At 37.2% G+C, this 21,103-nt stretch overlaps 1 protein-coding gene across 1 annotated transcript in view; it reads right to left on the minus strand.

Moving 5' to 3' along the window:
• Window positions 1-19,875, minus strand: part of LOC107102006 (multiple epidermal growth factor-like domains protein 11) — a gene marked incomplete at its 3' end in the record, with an annotated part of 93,583 nt that extends 73,708 nt beyond the window's left edge. The window contains exons 1-5 of the mRNA XM_015401137.1: window positions 19,822-19,875; window positions 8,582-8,706; window positions 5,290-5,404; window positions 3,124-3,225; window positions 2,613-2,713 (exon numbers count right to left, since the gene is read on the minus strand). Coding sequence (XP_015256623.1) covers window positions 2,613-2,713; window positions 3,124-3,225; window positions 5,290-5,396 — 310 coding nt within the window. The remainder of the gene's footprint in view (window positions 1-2,612; window positions 2,714-3,123; window positions 3,226-5,289; window positions 5,405-8,581; window positions 8,707-19,821) is intronic.
• Window positions 19,876-21,103: the final 1,228 nt, after the last annotated feature.

Here is a 21,103-nt window from a genome sequence, read left to right on the forward strand (position 1 = left end):
ACTATTCTTTTTTTTTTTTCTCATGACATCATATAAGGAAGCATTGAGTTTAAATCAATTATCTCAGATGTGTTAAATGACACCTTCAGAATACAAAGCTTTCATACCATCATCTAAACTTTCCCAATTTGTTTAAATGAATCATTATCCTTTCTTATTTGGTACTCCTAACTGATACATGATAGTTTAGTCTAATTTATTTCCATAAGATGCAAATATACAAAATACAAATATATGGTATAAAATGTAGACCCATGATTTGCAATTGATGTCATCTTCAAATCCCAATGAAACACATCAGTTCATACATAAAGGGAGTCAACAAAAACTAATGCTGTTTTAGTTTCTTGAGGGGATCTCCAAGGATGTTAGACACAAGGGATAATTTGGGATGCCTGGATCCAATCCTAAGAATAAGGTCTTGCTCATTTAAATTACTGTGTGCCAGATGTACAGACCTTAGTTCATTATCTCTGATTTCTTACTTAGCCACACCCACAGTCCTAGGCCACATGTATTACACCCATTGTTTTTTTGCTCTACTTGCAAATATCTATTATATACATAATATTCATGTATTATACTTTAGAGAACCCTGCCCTTTACAAAGAATTTCACAGTAAGATTTGATTTTCTGCTGCAGCTTCCTGTTTGTCTGTGATGTGAACTACTCTGTGCTGCGCTCTGATGGCTGTCTTGTGGAGGGCAGCTGTGCAGAGTGAAGCTGAAACATTAACATTATTTTTCATGTAGTTGAAAACAAGACACCAAGTTTATCATGCTGACAAAAAAAGGGTCAGTCAGTTTTGTCCCCGCATTGAAATATTTACTACATTAAATTATGTTTCTAGCAAAATTATGAAGTATCACTAGATGTTTCTATGGCTGATAATTTTCTGTATTTTTTTTTTTAAGAAAAAAATGTTTGTGCTTTTTTAATTTAGTTTTTAATAAATTTCCAAGGTTATTTATTAATAAAATAGTTAAATACAAAGAGCACATTTTTTGACTGACTTTTTAAAACAATATCCTTTTCATGAAATATTATCAACTTACAAAGTGCAACAAAATCTATTTCACTGTGAATGTTGACATATATGATATACGAAAAAAAATTCTTTGTGTCGGTATGTTTGCTTTTTTTAATCTCGATGAGAAAAATCTCAATTTAAAGACCTTGGCAGAACTTCAATTTATAGCTCTCCCTACATAATAATATGAATGCTATACATCTCCAACAGCTCTGAATAAATTGTAGTGCCAGGTCTAAATGGTAGGAGAGGCAGGCCTGTACATGAATGTAGACTTTGGACTAAATCCAGGGATAAATGTAGGGATACTACTGAACATGGGATTCAGACTCATATATTTAAAAGGTTTTGAAATAGTAAGTTTCACTTTGTTTTAAGCAAACACAATAATTTCCTGTTGTATCGCTGACTGAAGAAGACACGTCTTAATCCTGGTTTTAAGTGAGCAAGGATTAAAAGAGACCATTTTGCAAACGTAGCAGAAAGCAACCCTGCTCTCCTGACCTCTATCAACAGCACCTCCCAGACATTGGATTAGAGAGGTAAGTATTCACATAGCTTTAATATATTAGCAAAACATGTAAAGAGTAGGGCCAATTCTAGAGGCACAATCTTAGTTTGTAGATTCCCCTGTTTAGCACCCTGAAAAGCCCATTAATAAACAAATGCATGCGCTGTCACTTAAAATGCCTAATGAATGCAATATTGATCAGTCTGCACCTCACTCCTTAAGACCACCATATAATCACACCCGCTTGCATTCTCTGCTGGCTGGCTTCCTGGGAACATGCTACCCTGAGGCGATTAAAGCCTTGACAAGGACAAGCTCAGCCGTGGTCAAAGAGCAAACCCACATGGCTGCAGTCATTGTATCAGAAAGCCCCTTGAGCTGCAAAAGATGTAGAAAAGTATTAGAGTAATTCTAATTCTATCTTATCTAAAGAGAATAAAACATAAGGTAAGGCGTGAATATCAAAAACATTACTCTCAGAGGCAACTGTAACGGCTTCTGTCTTTATTTGACTAAAATGCAAAGAGATTCAGTTTGATGTAAGACAGTAGAAATAGAACTCAATAAGTATTAATAAAGCAATAAAAATGACAGTGAAGGATCGTTATCAGGGTGCTGCTACACTCTAATTTTTAGGGTTTTACTCTTCTCAAGTTATTGAATTTTGCAGCAATTTTATGTTGGGAGCTATACCTCTTCAGTTTCTAACCAGCTCCTTCATGGCTCGTTAATTTTTGTCATTGTTAAACAACTTCAATTAAACTGCACTTCCTCATACAGTAAAGTATTTTCCAGGCTCGGGTTATGAAATGGAGTGCAATCTTTAAAAATTATGTGAAATCGAATCAAACTTGATCATTTAAAAATAAATTATTTTGCATTATGGGAAAATGTAATCTTATAGCAAGCTAAACAGAATCCAAATGGAGAAATGGCACAGTAAGCTGTATCTGCATGCCAATAACAGTAACTAGATCAGTTCTAATATTTACTCTCTTTCTAAGGAGGTATAAGATGTAACTTGAAATGTCATCCGAAGGACAAAGGTGTTGGAAAATAATGACACTTACGAACACACAAGTCTCCGCTTTCAAAGTAACCAGGGCAACACTGTGAGCGGCGCCTATACATGGTCCTCACTCCCCGCCGGTAAGCTGTCTTATAGCTGATCCTGGAAAATTAGACACACAGAGACAGCTGCATGAACTCGAAAAAGTTCCACATCTGAAGGTCAGGAAATATATAAAAGGTAAACATTAATTGATATTTACTCATAAATGGAAAAATTATAGAGAGAAAACAATAAAACAATATTATGCAGAGAGGAATCAGAGTTACTAGAAATGTTTTTTTTACATAAACAGTTAACAGAGAGAGTGTAATTTATGCTTTAAGAATGACGCTATGAAGCATTTTAAACAGAGCAACATCTTTGACACCGGGTGATTACCACCTAAGGCTTCTGACCTTTTCTCAGTGACACATTGGAACAAAAACATTCATTTTAGCTTTTCCTTTACAGTAAAGTTACAGGAACTGAATGAAAAAGAAAATCACACATTCTTTTTTAAATAAACTTACCTATGTCTGGTGCATTTAAACCAATTAAGGATGTCTGTACATCTGGTGTAATAGATCTGGTCAAATGGGTGAGCATAGGACTCCTGGACAGTCACTGCATAGCTGAAAGATCAAAATACAAGATAAGTAGTAGACTAATGGATTTCAATTAAGCTATATTCTGTTTTGAAGAAAAAATAAAACTGTAGTCACATTTTTTGTTATTATAAAGAGAAGATTCATCCATTTTTCTATTGTTGTAACTTTAGTTTGTTTAACAATGCCTAATCTGACAGCTAAGGTTGGCGAGAGGTGTCCAGAGTGACACTCAATAACTGATAACAAATATTTCTGCGATCAGTTTATAATGAACAATTAATAATGTGCATGATGATGTTGGGTATCAAGAGCTAACTGTTGTAGCCAGGCAAAAACTCAAACATGGGTTAGAAGATATAGCGATTTCAAGATATGTTTGATCACATATCAGTAATAGTGATAAAAAGCAGGATTGTGATTGTTAAACTGAACCAGATAAGCAATCCCAGCAATACAGTTGGTTTTTCATGGTGACCAAAGGGTAAGAAAATAAATAATACTGTATGTAACACTCTTAACTAACATTTATCAGCCACAACGGCAATATGAATATGATATCAATACTGGCCCCAGTGTTCATATCTATGCATCAACAAGAACAAACTAGAGCAGTTAGGAAATGAACAAATGTGTTTCATAAGGATGTTGGTCAAAATATGGAAATCTAGAGTAGAGTAGTGCATTGCTTTGAACAAGAACATTTCCCTCACACTTTCCTATTTAATCATACCCTCAAAGCAATGTACTTTTTCAATTCTAAACTGTTACAAAGCAAAAATAAACCAAATTTGCCATTAATGGTGCTCTAAAAAATAGACTTTAAAGAAACCAATCCAAACACAATGAATTATTGATATACATTATAAAAAAAAAAAACTACAACTGGTTGTCATGACTGGTTAAAGAACAAGACCAAGTAACTTTGTTCAAACTATTTTTCTCACATTTTAGAGAAGTAAACTGCTAAAACTGCCTTAAAAGGTACATACACCTAATACTTTAGGGTTAACACATTGTGTTAAGGAGATACATCTGTACCGGCTATTGTTTTCCACGTCTCTGTGATTAGTTCTGCTTCTGCTGTGTTTTTGGATGAAGAGACAAATCTGAGAACTGCATAATGCTTTCATGTGCTGGACTCAACTGGAGAGTCTAAGTCTCTGTGTATTTAGTGCAATTTCATTCGAACATCTGAGATACTAAATGAAAAATGTAGACAAAAATCAAACTTAAAGCTGCTTTGTGAATTTGCTTTGAATTTCAGGATTATCTGGCTGATTTCTATAGAGTTTAACCTCAGGAAAGATGGCCGATATACCATATGCTAGGTTTAATTACAAAAATAAAAAAAAGCTCAATCTAAGCCAGGTGAAACATTAAAGTTTACCCAAATGTTTAAATATAATATTTTATTTTAGTTCTATATATATAGGGGGGGGAAATACTTTATTTTGATCCTTTGAATTTAAACTTATAGAAACATCTTTATATTTTCAAATTTTGTCACAGTTACAGTAGAGCAAGTAGCTTTCTGCCTTTGATCTATGTTTGAACATTGGACCTAACACAGCCTAACTAAAAGTATAGTGATGACTTTGATATACAAAGAAAGTCAATTTTTATGTTGTATGCAACCGAAGCCTGAGGATATTGGAGCCCCTTATAGCCACAGAAAAGACCCACTTAGGAAATTCATTCTGATGCCAACAAGGTGGAACCACAAATCCAAAGTACCCTCACCTTGGTCGGGCAATCATCCCAATAATACATCTTCACAGTTTTCGTTCCACCCTTTTGCCTTAAGGACAGAAATTATTGCTGCTTATTTCTTTCAGGTGACACTGCCCAGCACAGCTTATTATTATTCAGGCACTTAGGCTGTCATGATTGATTGGAATGAATTTATACTGATCAATCTGCCTGCATATGCCATTTGAAGCCTTAAACTCCTCCCATCCCTCTCCTTAGCTGCACGAGGTCAATACTGCTGTTTAGAAGCATGTATAGTAAGCAAAAAGACCCATAAAACTTTCTTATTTCAACAAACTACCATTGTATTTTTATTGGTAAACAAGAAACTATGCTCACCTCTCCCAGTGGCTGCAGACATTTGGGTCATCAGGGTTGAGACTTAACGCACTAGTGGTGAAGCTTAGGATGAGGAGCCAAGCCAGGCAGCCAAACAGTGACCCCATCCTTCTCTCTGAGAGGAAATAAAAAAGCAAAAACGTCCGTAAAAATGACATAAAGTATAAGTACATGTACAGCTGGATGGCAGAGAGAAAATCCTAACATGAATCAGTGAAAAATGTTTGGTTTTGATGAGTAAAAGTATTTCAAGCAGATGATTCAGGCAATTTGTTTGCTCAAACATTTGTCTCTAAATAAAATCAAATATGAAAAATACTGAAGACACTGCAGATGAATTAATAGTAGATATTATAACTCTTGTTTTAAATAAGCTGGAAAGACCAAGAATGACAATCAGTGAAAATAATTTAACAGTTCATCCAGTACAAGATATAATGTCACAGTACTTCTTTCCATACTTTTACAACAAATCAAAATCTCCTTTCTGTGAATGTAACTCAGAAGTGTCATAGTAAGGGTTTATTTACAGAATTAAAAGATGCTTAGTAGGACTATGCACTCATAACCACAGTTCTGACTGACTTTAGTTTTTTTAGGGGTGTTCACTTGTATTATGCATTATTTTTATAATAACTGTACAATTATTCAAAGTTAAACACACATGTATAAGTTAAGTATTTAGAAAATACTTAACAGGAAATTAATTATGTACCCAAAAAGAACTACTTGTCCATTTATATTTTCACTGGAATTAGTGGGGTTGAAACTAAATGTCAGAATCACAACGGTTTGTGATCATAATGATCTCACTCCGATATAAAGTTAAAAGTTGATAGACTTGCTGATCTACACAAAGTACAGCAATCTATAATGCCGCCTCAGCACTTAGTGTTAACTACCTGAATTTTGGGATGAATAAGCAAAGTGCTTAAATATAAAGTTCTGGAAATAGCAAACAAATAGGTAGAATAATGAATTCATCAAAAAATACTTGTGTCAGCAAAAAATAATCCATCTAGCCACTGTCAGTAGCTGGCGATGAATAAAAGACAAAATGCTAAGTTAATAATTAAAAATGGCAAAAATATGGCATATGGTTTAAAAAAAAAATCTAATCCACATAACTGTGATTTGACAAAATTACAATGAAGGGAAAAAAACATCTATGAATGTTAAGTTCACTCTAAAACCCCAAGAAATATTAATTCATAAAATTAGAAATACAAAGGCAATAAATAAACAATAGAAATTTGAGATTTTATTAGTTAGTGAATGAAACAAACATCATTACTCGGCTGTGCTAATAATACCTTTTCTGAGAAAACAGCTGCACTGAAGATTTTTGGTACAGGCCATTTACTTTTTACCGTTTAAAATCAGCTATTTTTATACTTTATGTAACAACTGGAAATACACAGTAGGTGGTTTAAATAACTTAAGACTGCGTTGTAAAATCATAAGGTTCATTATTTTTGCTATAAGAACATCACAAGTCCATTATAATTCAGAATTTTCCCAAACTGCTGAAATAAAATGCATGCCAGCTTCTATTGTTTCTGCTCAACCAATTCCGTCCTCCTACTGTCTCTCCAAATCTAACCGCACTGATGGAGAATGACAAATAATGTTTGATTTACTGATCAAAAATGTGGACGCTACCTGGCATCAATTGTTTCATAAGTTTATATCCATTCTAATGCATTTACAATTAGGTTAATAGCAAAAAAGCAATTCTGTGAAAATCTTTCGACTGTATAAAATATTTTTTTTAAACTCTAAACTCAAAAGTTCAGTGTTACATTTACAGAGAAACCAGGTCTTTGTACTTACAGTATATCTAATTTATGTATACTTTTTACAGGTGACAACACTGCAAAAAATGGATATCTAAATGAGTCATTTTGTTTAAATTTGGTGCATTTTTTCTTGAATTAGGAGATAAGTTAGTGACACACTTTGCCAATGGAACAAGACCATTTACATTTAAAGTAATAAAAAAAAACAGCATTGTCTTATTTAAAGTGCATATTACCTAATTATCTTTTTTTTAAGGCATAAAAATACTAATTCCATTGGCAAATAATTTTATTTATCAGCTTAAATTAAGGGTAAACACACCTAATTTAAGAATTTTTAAGACTTAAATCTAGATGGTTTTTGCAGTGAATACACTTTAGAGGGAGTGGTAACAGGTTTTAAAAGTACATTACAATGATCTGGTCTGAGAGAAAAAATAAACCCCTATTATTTTCAATCGAACAATTCACACTATGTTGGCCAGTGCTCTGCGACCAGACACACATGAATCCTTTTTTAAACTGCTCTTTACAGAAATACCACATACTGTATTTCTGATCAGTGTATCTCCAAACAAAATCCAAGAAAACATGGAGATGTTCATTTTAGCCTTTTTTCAGTTGCGGAAGTTTCCCTGCAAGGAAGTTTCTGTATTCTTTGCCTCCATTAAGAACTTCAATAACATGCATATGTACTGTTTAGAAAATACCTGCAGAGCTCAGCAGGATGTTTTTCCTAAGATGCATAACAAAAGCAAGAGCGCGGTGTATACGATCAGATGACAATGATGGATTCCACCCTTGCATATAATTACAGAGAAGAAAAATGCAAGAGACAGAGCATGATTCATTCGTTAATGGCTGAATGACATTCAGGTGCAGCTGAATCAGTGTCTTTCAAACATGTGGTCAATGATTTTTGAGTGACTCTATTTAATAACACTGGCTTTCACACGTTCTGATAATATTCTTTTATCGAAAGCCACATGCAGCTCACTCACATGTGAAAGAAAATCAATTGGACCTTCCATTTCTCTAAGTAGCAGTTAATCTGAACAAGCAGAGATTATAGTCACGTTCCTTCCCTTAACAGGATGATTGATCAAAACATATGCACGTTACAGGCCATGGCTGGACTCATATTCGAGTCTTTTCTGAGAAAGAATTCAATTAAATACCACTGCTTGATGGACTGGAAAGCTTTTAGAGTTTCCCTGATTAGACCAGCCAACCTGAGTCATGCCTCTTAATGACTGCCGACAAGCAGAATACTTCATAACTTGCCACATTTTTCAAACCTTGGTGCTCCCCTTTTTACACAGCCCAGGGAATAAACCCACAAGGGGAAGGGTTTGAGTTTTTTAAAAATATGCACGGATACATTGAGAAGCTCGTATTGTGATAATCGCCAAAAGAATGTAGATACCAAAGTGTGCTTAAAGTAACAAACAGAAACAGATCCAATAGCCTGAGGCATGTGCCCTTAAGCTCACCTGATCTTACAGCCTGCAGTCCCTGGATGTTTTTGTAAGGCTGCTAGTGCGATTCTGAGAGCTCAAAGGAACAGAAGTGCTGCTGCACAGACACTCGCGTGGCGAGGTGATGACAGGTCGATGATCTACAGAAGAGAAAAAGACTAATGAGCTCATGATGAGACACTCAAGACGCTTTCTTTTTTCCTCATGCTCAAACCAATGCATGCACACAAAGTTAGCTCTTTCTCATGGGATCAACAGGTAAACAGTTCACGAAAGTGAAAAGCTAGTTTCCAGCCTGCAGGATTCACAGCCAACCACGCAGCTCTCACTCTTCCCACCTACCTGCTATCCACACACACGAGGTCAATCACAAAATAAAATAAAAAAATAAACTACATAAGCTCAAGAGCGGCTGATAAAATGAACCTCACACTTCACACACTACAAGTGGGTTGTCAACAATGTGACGAGATCACATTATCTGCACTCAATAACAAAGCTTTGGCAAGTGTTATTACAATGAAAATGGAGCCACATAGAGAACATTGATGTTATTATCAACTCAGATGGCAGGGCTTTGGCATTATTCACCTTTATTAGTTGTTAGCCTTCATTTAAGGTGCAAACAAAAGAAAATAAAGTTGCTTTGTTCCTTGTTATATTGAATTATTTAAAATTCTTTATTTTGCAGGTGAAGTACTTTTAGAGTCAAGAGGAGAGACGAATAATCACAGGCCTACTAACTGAATTATTAATTGCTTCTATTTTACTTACAGATAAGTTACAAATAAGGTTGATCAGTGATCTGATTTGTGTTTAATAATCCATCAGCTATAATATCTACTATTAATTCCTCTGCTCCCAAAAACAAGAGCAGATTAGTCAAGAAATTAATTTTAACACAGAAATCTAGATCCATAGTTAAGAAGCTGTGGTACAAGAACCTTTTGTAACTACATGGGCCGGTGTCAATGCTACTCATGAGATAATTAACTATCAGTTTTTTAATAGGTAAGATACAAGTATTAAAGCAACAACCATCCCTAGTACCTATACTGTATACTGTGCTTAATTTTGAACTAATGATCAATCAGTCACATGATGACAAATGATACTGCAGTGCAGGGACCTAACGCTGGAGGTCCTGGGCTTATGGTTTTTAATTAGTGCCTAGTGCTCAGGTTCCTCCTCACTAGACTCTATCAGGTCAAGGGTGAAGGAATGATGCAAGGCCATCCAGCAGTGGACATGCTTCCTACAGGTGCAACCATTAGGGACCGGTGCAAAGAAGATTGGGGAGCAGTCAGATGCAATACTAGCTTGAAATAGTCAGGCTCGCCTTCATGCATAGCCTGGGCTCTGGAATTAAGCTCCTCAAGACAGACTGCACTCTTTTCTACTCAGTAGTGGCCTGTAGGGAGACGCAGAGGGCTGGGGTGGGTCTGCTTGTCTCCCCCTAGCTCTGTTGTCTCATCTTGGAGTTGATGCTAGTGGATGAGAGAGTCACATCCTTGTATCCTCGGGTAGCCTTTGGGTTGCACAGCTGTACAAAGTACCCCTCCCATTTGTTTCAATTCAGACTTTTTCCCCCATACTTCTAGCTTCTGTTATCCATTCATGAAATCTTTTCCATCTATCCATTTTCTGTCACGCTATTCCCAAGTGGGGTCGCTAGAAGTGCTATTTCCAGCTGTCTACAGGCGAGAGGCGGGGTACACCCTGAACAGGTTGCCAGTCCATCGCAGGGCAACTCAGAGACAAACAGGACAAAAAACCATTCACGCACACATTCACACCTAAGGAGAATTTAGAGAAGCCAGTTAACCTAACAGTCATGTTTTTGGACTGTGGCAGGAAGCCAGAGTACCCAGAGAGAACCCACGCATGCTCAGGGAGAACATGCAAGCTCCATGTAGAAAGACCCCGGGCCGGGCATCAAAACCAGAGCCTTCTTGCTGCAAGGCAGCTGTGCTATCCACTGTGTCACTGACCAGCCAATTGAATCTTTTCAATTCTTTTCATTGTTTTTTTTATTTTCTGTTTTTTCACATCAAGTCTCCACCCATTATCTATTACAGCTTATTTAACTGGTTTATGCAGACATTTTGGAAACCCAGAATTATCTTTCCAAATGAAGGCACATTCCACACAATCATTTTCACCTTTTCACTCATTACTCTACATATAGAAGAATGTGGGGGGGGCACATCACAATACCTTCAAACCCATTCTTCTAATGGGTTCAGTTCCAGAACTTTCTTACAGCAGCACATCTGCCCATCTGCCTTTCTCTTTTACTCAAGGTGGAGAAATGCTAAAACCACCTGCAAAACCCTCTGTTTGCATAGGTTGCATAGGTCCTATTGTTAAAAACAGACCGGGTTCTATTGGGTCATATTGACCACAAATAGACAACTTTCCCTGCAGAACAAGGTTAGGCCCTCATGCTGATGCTCTGACTCCACCAATTCTTCAAAGTAAAATAAATTATGATTAAAGTGCAGTAAAATGGTTCAGAGTATTGTCTCAACCAGGATCAGACCCACATATTTTGGTTTGGATGTGATCATTCAGAAGCCGTACCAGGACGCAGGTACCAGGTAGGTACCAGGACTCTGCTTTTGTTAACCTAAGTGGAAAATGGTAAATGGCATGTACTTATATAGCGCCTTTATTCAAGTTAGGAGACTTGACCAAGGCGCTTTAGACTACATTCATTCACCCATTCATGCACACACTGATGGTAGCAAGCTACATTGTAGCCACCTGGGGCTCACTGACAGAAGCTGGGCTGCCGTACCCTGGCGCCACCGGGCCCTCTGACCACCATCAGTAGACAATGCAGGTGAAGTGTCTTGCCCAAGGACACAACGACACTGATAGTCGGAATCGGGGCTTGAACCGTCAACCCTTCGATTTCAGGGCAAACTCCTACATCCAACGCCACTGTCGCGCCACAGTGGAGTGAAGAACACTTTAGACTGGCCAAGTGTCCTTAACCTGCACCGCTCTGGCATGACAGATCCTGTTCGTGATGTCAAGACCACCATTCGGTAAAATAGAGAAAGATTGAGCTTTTCCTTTGCAAGGCAAAAAGCCATGAAGGAATGTGTGCACACAATTATATTCATCACAGAGGAGGGGGAGACAATAAGTAGTTTCTAGCCTACACCAGTATGTTATCAACATTACTCCTTACCTGGCCTTGACACAGAACCAATTCCTTAAACACAATCAGTAGGGAAAGTCTTAAAACAAAGCCAAAGGGAAGTATGTGCCTAATTTTAATGCAAGATACAGAACATCTTAAGCAAAACAGGACAAAAATAATCATATATGAACATTTTCCACCACAGTGTCTTAGTGTCTACTGCTAGACATCATTAGAACCCCAGCCCCCTGGGATTCCATCATTCCTCTGGGAAACTTCAATCCCTATGTGGAATTGACCCCTGGAGGCTTGTAACCTGAAGGAATGGACTCTAAGCTCTCAACTTGAGGGGTGTTTAATGATTGGACCTTTGTACAAGTAATTGGAATTCCATATTGAACGAAGCATAGGGATGCCCATCAGTACACTTGGCACCAGAATACCCTAGGTCGAAGGTTGATGATTGACTTTGTAGTCACATCTCTGAACTTTGGCCGTATGTCTTGGACAGTCAGGTAAAGAAAGGGGCCGAGCTTTCCATCAATCACCACCTGGTGGTGAGCTAGATACATTGGAAGAGGAGGAAGCCAGGCAGCGAAGAGGGAATGCTGAGGACATCTGTAACCAATTTTCATTCGCATTAAGAGGAGTCAGCTGAGAAGTCTTTAATATCTTTTTCGGATGCCCCATGAATGCTTGCCTCAAGAAGTGTTCCAGTCATGTCCCACCAGAAGAGGCCCAGGCAATGACCCAAGACAGCCCGGAGAGACATTGTCTTATGTATCCTTTAGCAGAGATGTCTGGGGAGAAGAAAGTCTGGGAGTCTGTGCTGAAACTGTTGGCCCTGCGACCCAGTCCCTGACAAAGTGGAGAATGACGACTGCGTGACCAAGTTGTAATTCTGAAGAACACGTTCAGTGATTGTTTAATGACATTCAACTCATTAGAAGTATGAATACATTTTCATTCAACAGTTATCATATTGGTTTGATACAAGATAAGCATACAGGGTTTTGAGGATTAAAAGACAGTTTTAGGTACATTTCCATTCATTTTTCAAATGTTATACTTGAACATCTCAATTTTGAGTTAAAAATAAACACATTATCAGCCTACATCCCTTAACCAATGATTTATGACATAACACAAGCTGAAATGGTCCAAACCATTTAGAACCATTGCCAGTGGAACTGTTTTTTTTTTTTTGTACTTTAACACAAGCATAAATCAAACTATAGCTAACATTAATTTAACTGCAATCCTTTCTGTCATTTTTTAATGCCTAATGTTACCCTCTAAGGGCTGGTCACAGTCTGTAACAGCCTGAATGCCAAGGACAAGAAACTCCTTGATATTCAGCCATGCCTGAACACACATGCCTTTTTCCTAAGTGTGGATTTTAAAATGTAAACGTTTGTCTCTTTCAAAAGACAAATCACATCCATTATTTATAACATGACACTGCTTCTAAGAAAGTTTGAAATAGTTGATTCCTCATACAAAAAAAAAAAAAAACAAAACAAGACAAAGTAAAGCAAGAGACAAGGAAGTTAAATCAATATGACACTCATCACTTGAGGCTCAGCTGCGTCCCTACCTCCCCATACCAAAAAGAAATCCCAGAAAACAGCATCTTTATGTTTTAACTTCAAACATGCTCAGTTTACACCGAACAAATTGTTCCCCAGAGACTGTATTCACCCTGAATGTGTTTCTCTCCTGTTTGTCACTGCTTTGATTACTGAGACTATGAAACCCTCCCAATCAATAAGCAATGCATCTGTTCCATCTGACAAACAGCTGAAATAGCAACATCGTTTAGGTTATTGAAGTACATGTGCCACATGCAAAATATATAGTTATATTTTCTGTAGGATCAGTGTGTGTGTGGGGGCAACAACTTCTGAATCTTGACACTTGCATTTACCTTAACATTGCACCTACCTGGAGAAACATTAACTCAGATGAAGCAGAGTCACCTCTGTCCCCCGGACTGCCCATCAGCAGAGACATCTGAATGATTAAAACCATATGTCTTCAGTATGTGACTTATTGAAGTTCAAGGCAATTAACCACCCTGTCCCCTGGCTGACCAGTTCCAGCACTTTTGCATGAGTGATGCACAGCAGGAAGGACAGTACAAGAGAGCTCACTTGACATCTTTGGATTTTAGCTGCTCTCCAGCCCCATCTTATAGTTCTGTTTGTCACGATGCCTGGCTTTGGTCTTGCTTATGTTAATTTTCCTCAACATAATCAAAACCAGTCAACAGAAACCATACTTTGCATTGCAATCCTGTCTGAAGCACCATGAGAGAATTCCTGATCAGAGTCGGGCTCCACTGTGTGACATGTCTATGCAAAACAACATTATCCCACCTTTACATTCAAGCTGAGTGCTCATATACAACTTTTATGAGACATCTTGAAGCTACTCAATCCGTTTTGTAATCACTACTGAGGGATTTCTCCTGCATCCTAATATAGGGTGATCTAAAGGTTAGCAATGTTACCACAGTGCACAGACTGCAAATGAGATAAACCCCACAGCTGGCCATCATTGTCTCTTGCTGGTGGCTTTGAGTCATTTAGAGTCAGGGCTCATTAGAGAGACCATGGTGTGGTGCGTCAGAGATACTGGTGTCCCTTGTTTCAGACACATACCTGAATGTCTGATGTGTTTCGAGGCCAGATGAAAAGGACACAAAAGTAACAGAACTAAAAATAAATGCTGTTCATGAGTAAGCAGGCATCTTAAAAAGCACATGGATTGTTTATTAAAAGCTTTCAGGGTTTTATCTGAGAGGAATGTCACTTTAGCTTAATTGTTTTTTCGTGTTTTGTACCCTATATTTAGATGAGACATTAATTTTAGTTGAAGGAACGCCATGTTACCATCTCCTTGGTATCATTTCAAAGATCATATAAAATATGGTTTAATGTTACAGACCTTTAAGTTTATTGTTACATCTCTAGGAATTGAAGCAAGAGTGACCAAACAATTGGACTCAAGGCAGCTATATTAAATTTAAATTGTCACCTGTGTAATTTACCATCCTATTATACCTTTGCGAGAAAAAAAAAACAACAAAAAAAAACAATTTAGTTGTCATCTAAATTTGATCTACACTACACATATAGTATATTTTCAAAATTTAGTAGTAACAGAGGAACTTGTTCTGCTGAAATAAAATAATTTTGTTTTTCTTACAAAGATTTTATTTATTTGACAGATTATTTCATTTACCTACTCTAATAAAGTGCAAATACACCTATTTCAAGAGAATTGTAGTTAAAATTCATATTTCAATATTCTGTTAGTGACTATCTACATTAGATTAAAACACAAAATTCAGCACCTTGAAAATAAAAAAATATATATCAATAAGTCTAATGGAAATGGGATAACATTTTTAAAAACCATGTTTTACAAGGGTCTAAATAAGAAAAGACTTGACTGAGAGAGATGCAGTTAGCTTTGCTGCTTCATTACTTTCTAACTTTATGTAGTTATTTAATGATCTTTCCACACACATGTTCATCAGGGGATAAATGTTCTAAACATAATCTATGAGTATGTGCAAGCAGCCAAAAAGTTTTAATTAATTTAATCAATTACATAGCTCAGGTCCAGCCCTTAAATAATCAAATAAACAATTTTAAATTATATTAAATATTTTATTACATTAAATAATTAAATATAATTTCTCAAATAAATTCAATCAAACATAGATATAATTATTTCACTCATGCTTGTACTTATGTCTTCCTCTTAGCAGGACCAGGAGCAGTAGTCTCAGCAGAGACTCCCAGACCTCCCTCTCCCCAGACACCTCCTACAGCTCTGATTCAGGGAAGCAGAAGGCGCTCCCAGGCCATTCAAGAGACATAGTTAGACAGCATGTTTTGGGCCGTCCCACGGGCCTTTTCCCAGTAGGAACTGCCTGGAACACCACCTGAGGGAGGAATCCAGAGGGCATCTTTAAGAGATGTCCAAGCCTTCTCAGCTGACTCCTCTCGATGTGGAGAAGCAACTCTACTCTGAGCCTCTCCCAGATGACCGAGCTCCTCGTCTTATCACTAAGGGAGAAACTTTAGGCTGACAAATGTTTCTGAGAATAACCTAAAAAACAAAAAAATTTTGAGGATAAACAAATAATGATCATTAAGTAGAATTAAGCTTTCTTGGTTTGAGCTAAAACTTTTAGCAAATTTTATAAAACTATGATTTTAATGTGGGCTTATATGATACTGCAATAGTTTGAGCATATACCATTTTCATAAAAATAAGGAAAATACACTTAGAGTGTCGAAGTCATGAACAAGTTCATGGACATGAAAAACAAGAACTATTTAAAAACTGGCTGCTCTTCAGCATCAGCCCACATCCATGACTTTCAATTCCTGTATGGTTATTAAAACACCTAAGACAATGCTGTGCGTCATTTAACAGAAGCTTAATTCTGCCTACATGGTTTATTCATGTGGCGACTTCTGATATCACGACTCTCATAAATCACAGGACACAGCACGCCGCACGTCCACACGCTCAGGCAGGGTTCACTAATCTCAATGCCATCTTTCATCTGAATAACCTTGCCTTAATGCAGGGGCAGACCAACAGCAGATAAAGCCTACTGGAAGGACGTGCTTAAGTAACTTTGTTTCTCCTTATTCATGCCAAACAGCCTTCCTTTACTGTGTAAACTCCCAGGTAGGAATCCTCCCACTTTCAGACCCCAAACAACGTTGCAGAAAATGTCAGTAGTTGGACTTCAGAGAAACATCTCTAGTCTATCATTAGCTTCATGAATGGAGAATAAGTCACTCAAGGGAGGAAAGCACGGAAGCAAGGCAGCCATCTGTTCTGGTGCTGTTCAAAGAAAGAACAGAAAATGTGAAACTAATATGAGTAAACATGATCATCAAATATAGATAATAGAACGGCACATATTGCAACTTTGCTCTCATTCTTGTTCTGTTTTTTTCATCATCAGACACTAACATGCTGGTTTCTAATTAATTATGTTTGGATTCCTTACATACCAGGCGCAAAATCTACAGTCACAACCATGTCGAGTTTGTCGACAATTACTAGCTTTGGGCCAACATTTCTCATAAGAAAGCTAATTAGTGAAACAAAGCCACTTAATGAACCAAAATAACAGGGTGTTTGATGTCCCTTTGCTCTGGCTGCTACTCAGAATATCCACTGTGTTCGCCTTATGCCTTTAATAACCAACCCTGGGCGTCACTTTGACTGTTGAATGTGGTGTAATATCCTCTGTGCTACATCTGTCCTCTCTCCATAGCCTGGCTTTGGCCTCCTGCTGCCACCAGGAGGAAGCACCACTTGGGCTCTTCCATCCACCAGCAAGGATCTCTTTCACCGCTCCAATAATTATCCAGTCTTTGACTAATTGGTAAAAGTGAGAACTGCTGGAGAACAGTTGGACATCATTGGACACATTAATATGTGAATATCAGCCTATCGAACCTTCTGCTCTCTCCCATTATGGTGATTTTTAGTAAAGTGCTAAGATATTTACCAGATAACATGATATTTCAAAAGCGCTATGGCTTCTAAAGACCTGAGGTCAAACTCAACAAGAGTAAGGTACAGATGGGAAATGAATTGAAAAAATGTATATAGGGAAGGTGGTGCTGAACAATGCAAGGAAAGTCAAGCAGAGCGGCTGGGTATGAAATGCTGAAACAACAGCACGGCTGCCAGGCCAATTTTACACTCCAGTAGTTTCACACCTCAGCCACCAAGTCCTTCCAACTCTGAACCTTGTGTCTTCTGTGTGTCTTCATTTATTTTGTGTCACTGTCCAAGATGTGAGAAGCCAAGCAGTGAGAAGCCCGTCCCAAATGTCGCAGGGAAGTAGTGTGTGAAGAAAACGGGCGGGTGAGGAATGGAAAAGAAAAGCCACTGCACGTGGAAGCACTTTGCCATGCTTTGAGATCTCAAAGGATCGCAAACCAACTTTGAAAAACATGTAACGAATGAGCCTGTATTGTGTTTGGAACAACAGTCTGAGAAGTGATTCAAGACTAAGAAAAAAAGCACGACTTGGCAAGTTATTCAACTGAGAAAGGGAAGGGGGGGAGCAAGCACATTAATCAGATGTCAATTGTAGCCCCTTACTATTAATTATCTAAATAGGTGGAAACCAGATTTTTACAAGAGTAATATATATACCTGGACTGGATATCACATTACATCACAATAAACAAATGCACCACTACTATGCATTGAGTCCGGATTGTTTAAGAAACATCATCCAAACTACAAAAAAAAAAACAGCTTTTTTGTAAGTCAAAAACGTTTTGGTATGTGTGTGTATGTGGATCATATGACTGACATAAAATGTAATTTGCAGTATACTCTAGAAATAAGCCATGAACACATAGGCTATGGAGAGAAGTCCATTGATAAAAATAGTAAAAGCAAACATTTCATGTGGTTAAATGAATGTCAAATAATGAAGGAATGGAAAGGTTCAGAGAAACTTAATTCTTAAAATTTTTGTGTTGAATATTCCTAAAACTTGTTTTGTATAAGGTAGCACTTTGACCACTGGTGTTTATGTCTTATTTAACTCCATCCATGCATCCATCCATCCATTTTCTTTACACGCCTAATCCTTAAGTGGGGTCACCAGATATCTCCAGCTGTCAATGGGCGAGATTGTCCAGGGTACACCCTGGACAATCGATGGTCCATCGCAACACATAGACAAACAACCATTCACGCACACACTCACACCTAAGGACAATTTAGAGAAGCCAGTTAACATAACAGTCATGTTTTTTTTTTTTTGGACTGTGGGAGGAAGCCGGAGTACCCGGAGAGAACCCATGCATGCTCAGGGAGAACATGCAAACCTCATGAAGAAAGACCCCGGCCGGGAATCGAACCCAGAACCTCCTCGCTGCAAGTAGCCCTCTTATTTAACTCATTACAAACAAATACATTTTTATCAGATCAGTCTTTTGTAAATGCTCATCCTCTACGCTTCTTTTTTCTTTTTGGCTCTCTCTGTTTGCCTCTGCACACAGAGAGAGGCTCTTTAAAAAATAAGGTTTGGGCCAGGGGGGTGTCTTATTTCAGTATGGCACTTTTAGCAAGACAGATGCCCAAGTGACTCACATGAACTGCATAAATTGTTTATTTCTTTAAAATTAAGCTGTACCCACACTGCCTTTTGCCAAACCTCTCAGCATCAGCTGGGAAGCCCTGTCCACCCCTGGGCCTTAGAGGAGTCAAATGAATCCTCTTTTGTAAGCCAATGTCAGTTTAAAAATTTCAGCATCAAGGGCAGAAAGTAATAAACGGTGATACAAGTGCAACTAGAGCTCAAACTACTAAAAATCAACAGAAAACATTTAGATTTTTATAGCACAGTATAACGCTTATAGAGAGTATATATTTTTTTTATGCATCATAGTATCAATGTTCTCAGCTTCAATTTTAGCCACATTTTTTTTTTATCTGTTCTAAAATCTTTGCAGCAAAGCCATGCTCATTTCACATCAGAACGGGGTAATTTTGTTGACATGAATCAATGCATATCAGTGTGCCTGTGTGCACAGGTCAATATATATATTCGCTAATAGCAAATATCAAATCCAGTTATATGTCTTGTCTTTTAAACTGCATGTATTGGGGCATTAATTCTGTCAGTGAGCCCCAGGGCAGCTGTGGCTACAATAAAGTTTGCCATCATCAGTGTGTAAGTGTGTGCGTGGATGGGTGAATGACTGAGTGTAAAGTGCTTTGGTCAAGTCTCCTGAGTTGAAAAATCTCTATTTAAGTACAGGCCATTTACCATTTACCATACATTTTGGGTATCTTTTCTTTTAATATCCTTACTTTTAGTACCCTCACAATCCTGAGGTTGTAAGTTCAAAACCCACTCCCACAGACTGCCACTCTGGGTCTCTGAGTAAGCCCCTTAACCCTGATTGCTCCCCGGGTGCTGCACAGTGGCAGCCCACTGCTCCCCAAAGGAGATGGGTTAAATGCAGAGAGTTCATTCCTCCATTGTGAGATCAATAAAGTTCAATTTATCTATTTATTATTTTGTTAAAAAACTTACCTGTTTCGAGTATCACTGCTGCTGGTGGCACATTGCACTGCTGTTAATTTTTCGGCACAAAACCATACTCCTTCAAAAAAAAAAAACAGGGTAATCTCAAAATTACTCTCACCAGACCAGGCCCAAAAGGTAAAACTAAGGGGCTGGTGTAAAGTTCCAAATTTGCGGAAAATATAAATACTGATTAAAGAAAATTCACAAAAAGACATTCTCTTGTAATTTTGGCATTTAGTAAATACAAATCATATTGCAAAACTGGGTTTTCCAATAACAGAAATTTTTCCGTATTTAATATCAGACAATGAGAAGAACATTGTCTTTTCGTACTGAGTGTAAATGTCAAGTTAAAACATAAATGTCTTCAAGGATTTGAATATAATTAAAATCATAGCTGTTAAGATATTATATTTAAATGTTCTTTTCAGAGTTTTTATCAAGAGTTAAAAAAAACACCATTTCTAGGAACTAGTAATGTAATAATGCAGTTAAATTAAAAATCAAACTTAAAATATATAAATAAAGAGGAAATGAAATCCATGCTATTTGTAGTAGAAAAACAGAATTCAAACATAGATACAGGCAGGCTGGTGTTGACACAGACTGAGTATATGAGAGAAAAGCTTAATATTTTATTATTATCAATAAAATAAGCTTAAATATTTAAACAGAGTACCCCACATATGAAATAAACTTGTAAAAAATATTTCAGTATATTAAAAACGGGTTCCTTATGTTCCCAACCATGAACCACTTTAAATTTTCTGCTCTGTATTGATTTTGTCATATTCAAACTATGTACTGTGTGAAAGTATTGAGCAACACTTGCAAGGGTAATCTATCATTAATAACTATATCACAGAAATAAGTCATAAGGATGATTTATGGTTACAAAGACAACAAATGCTCTTTTATTCAATTCTGGTGCTTTGTCAGACTTCACTGGGGGGGCTAAATGTTCCAGTAGTCGTAAGTCTATGCAAACTGTTTTCATATTTCTGCACACGAGTAAGTGAAAGAATATGTAAAAATACGAATGATTACATGTTAAAAAAAGGCTTGACAAAAAGGAAATATATATATTTACTTAAGAACCACAAGGTGGTTTTATGTACAGTACATACGAGTAGCTATGTGTATTTAATTGACTGTGAACATTTTCATATAAATAATAACTAATACATATAGGTTGGATGTTTAAACGGAAGGTCGTGTTTTATTTTTTACTTGGAAAAAAGTCATTTATGGATACATCTCCATATTAATATATTAGATGCACATGTTC

This window comes from Cyprinodon variegatus, unplaced genomic scaffold (genome assembly GCF_000732505.1).
Source record: "Cyprinodon variegatus isolate N-32 unplaced genomic scaffold, C_variegatus-1.0 Scaffold1187, whole genome shotgun sequence".
Taxonomy (NCBI): Eukaryota; Metazoa; Chordata; class Actinopteri; order Cyprinodontiformes; family Cyprinodontidae; genus Cyprinodon; species Cyprinodon variegatus.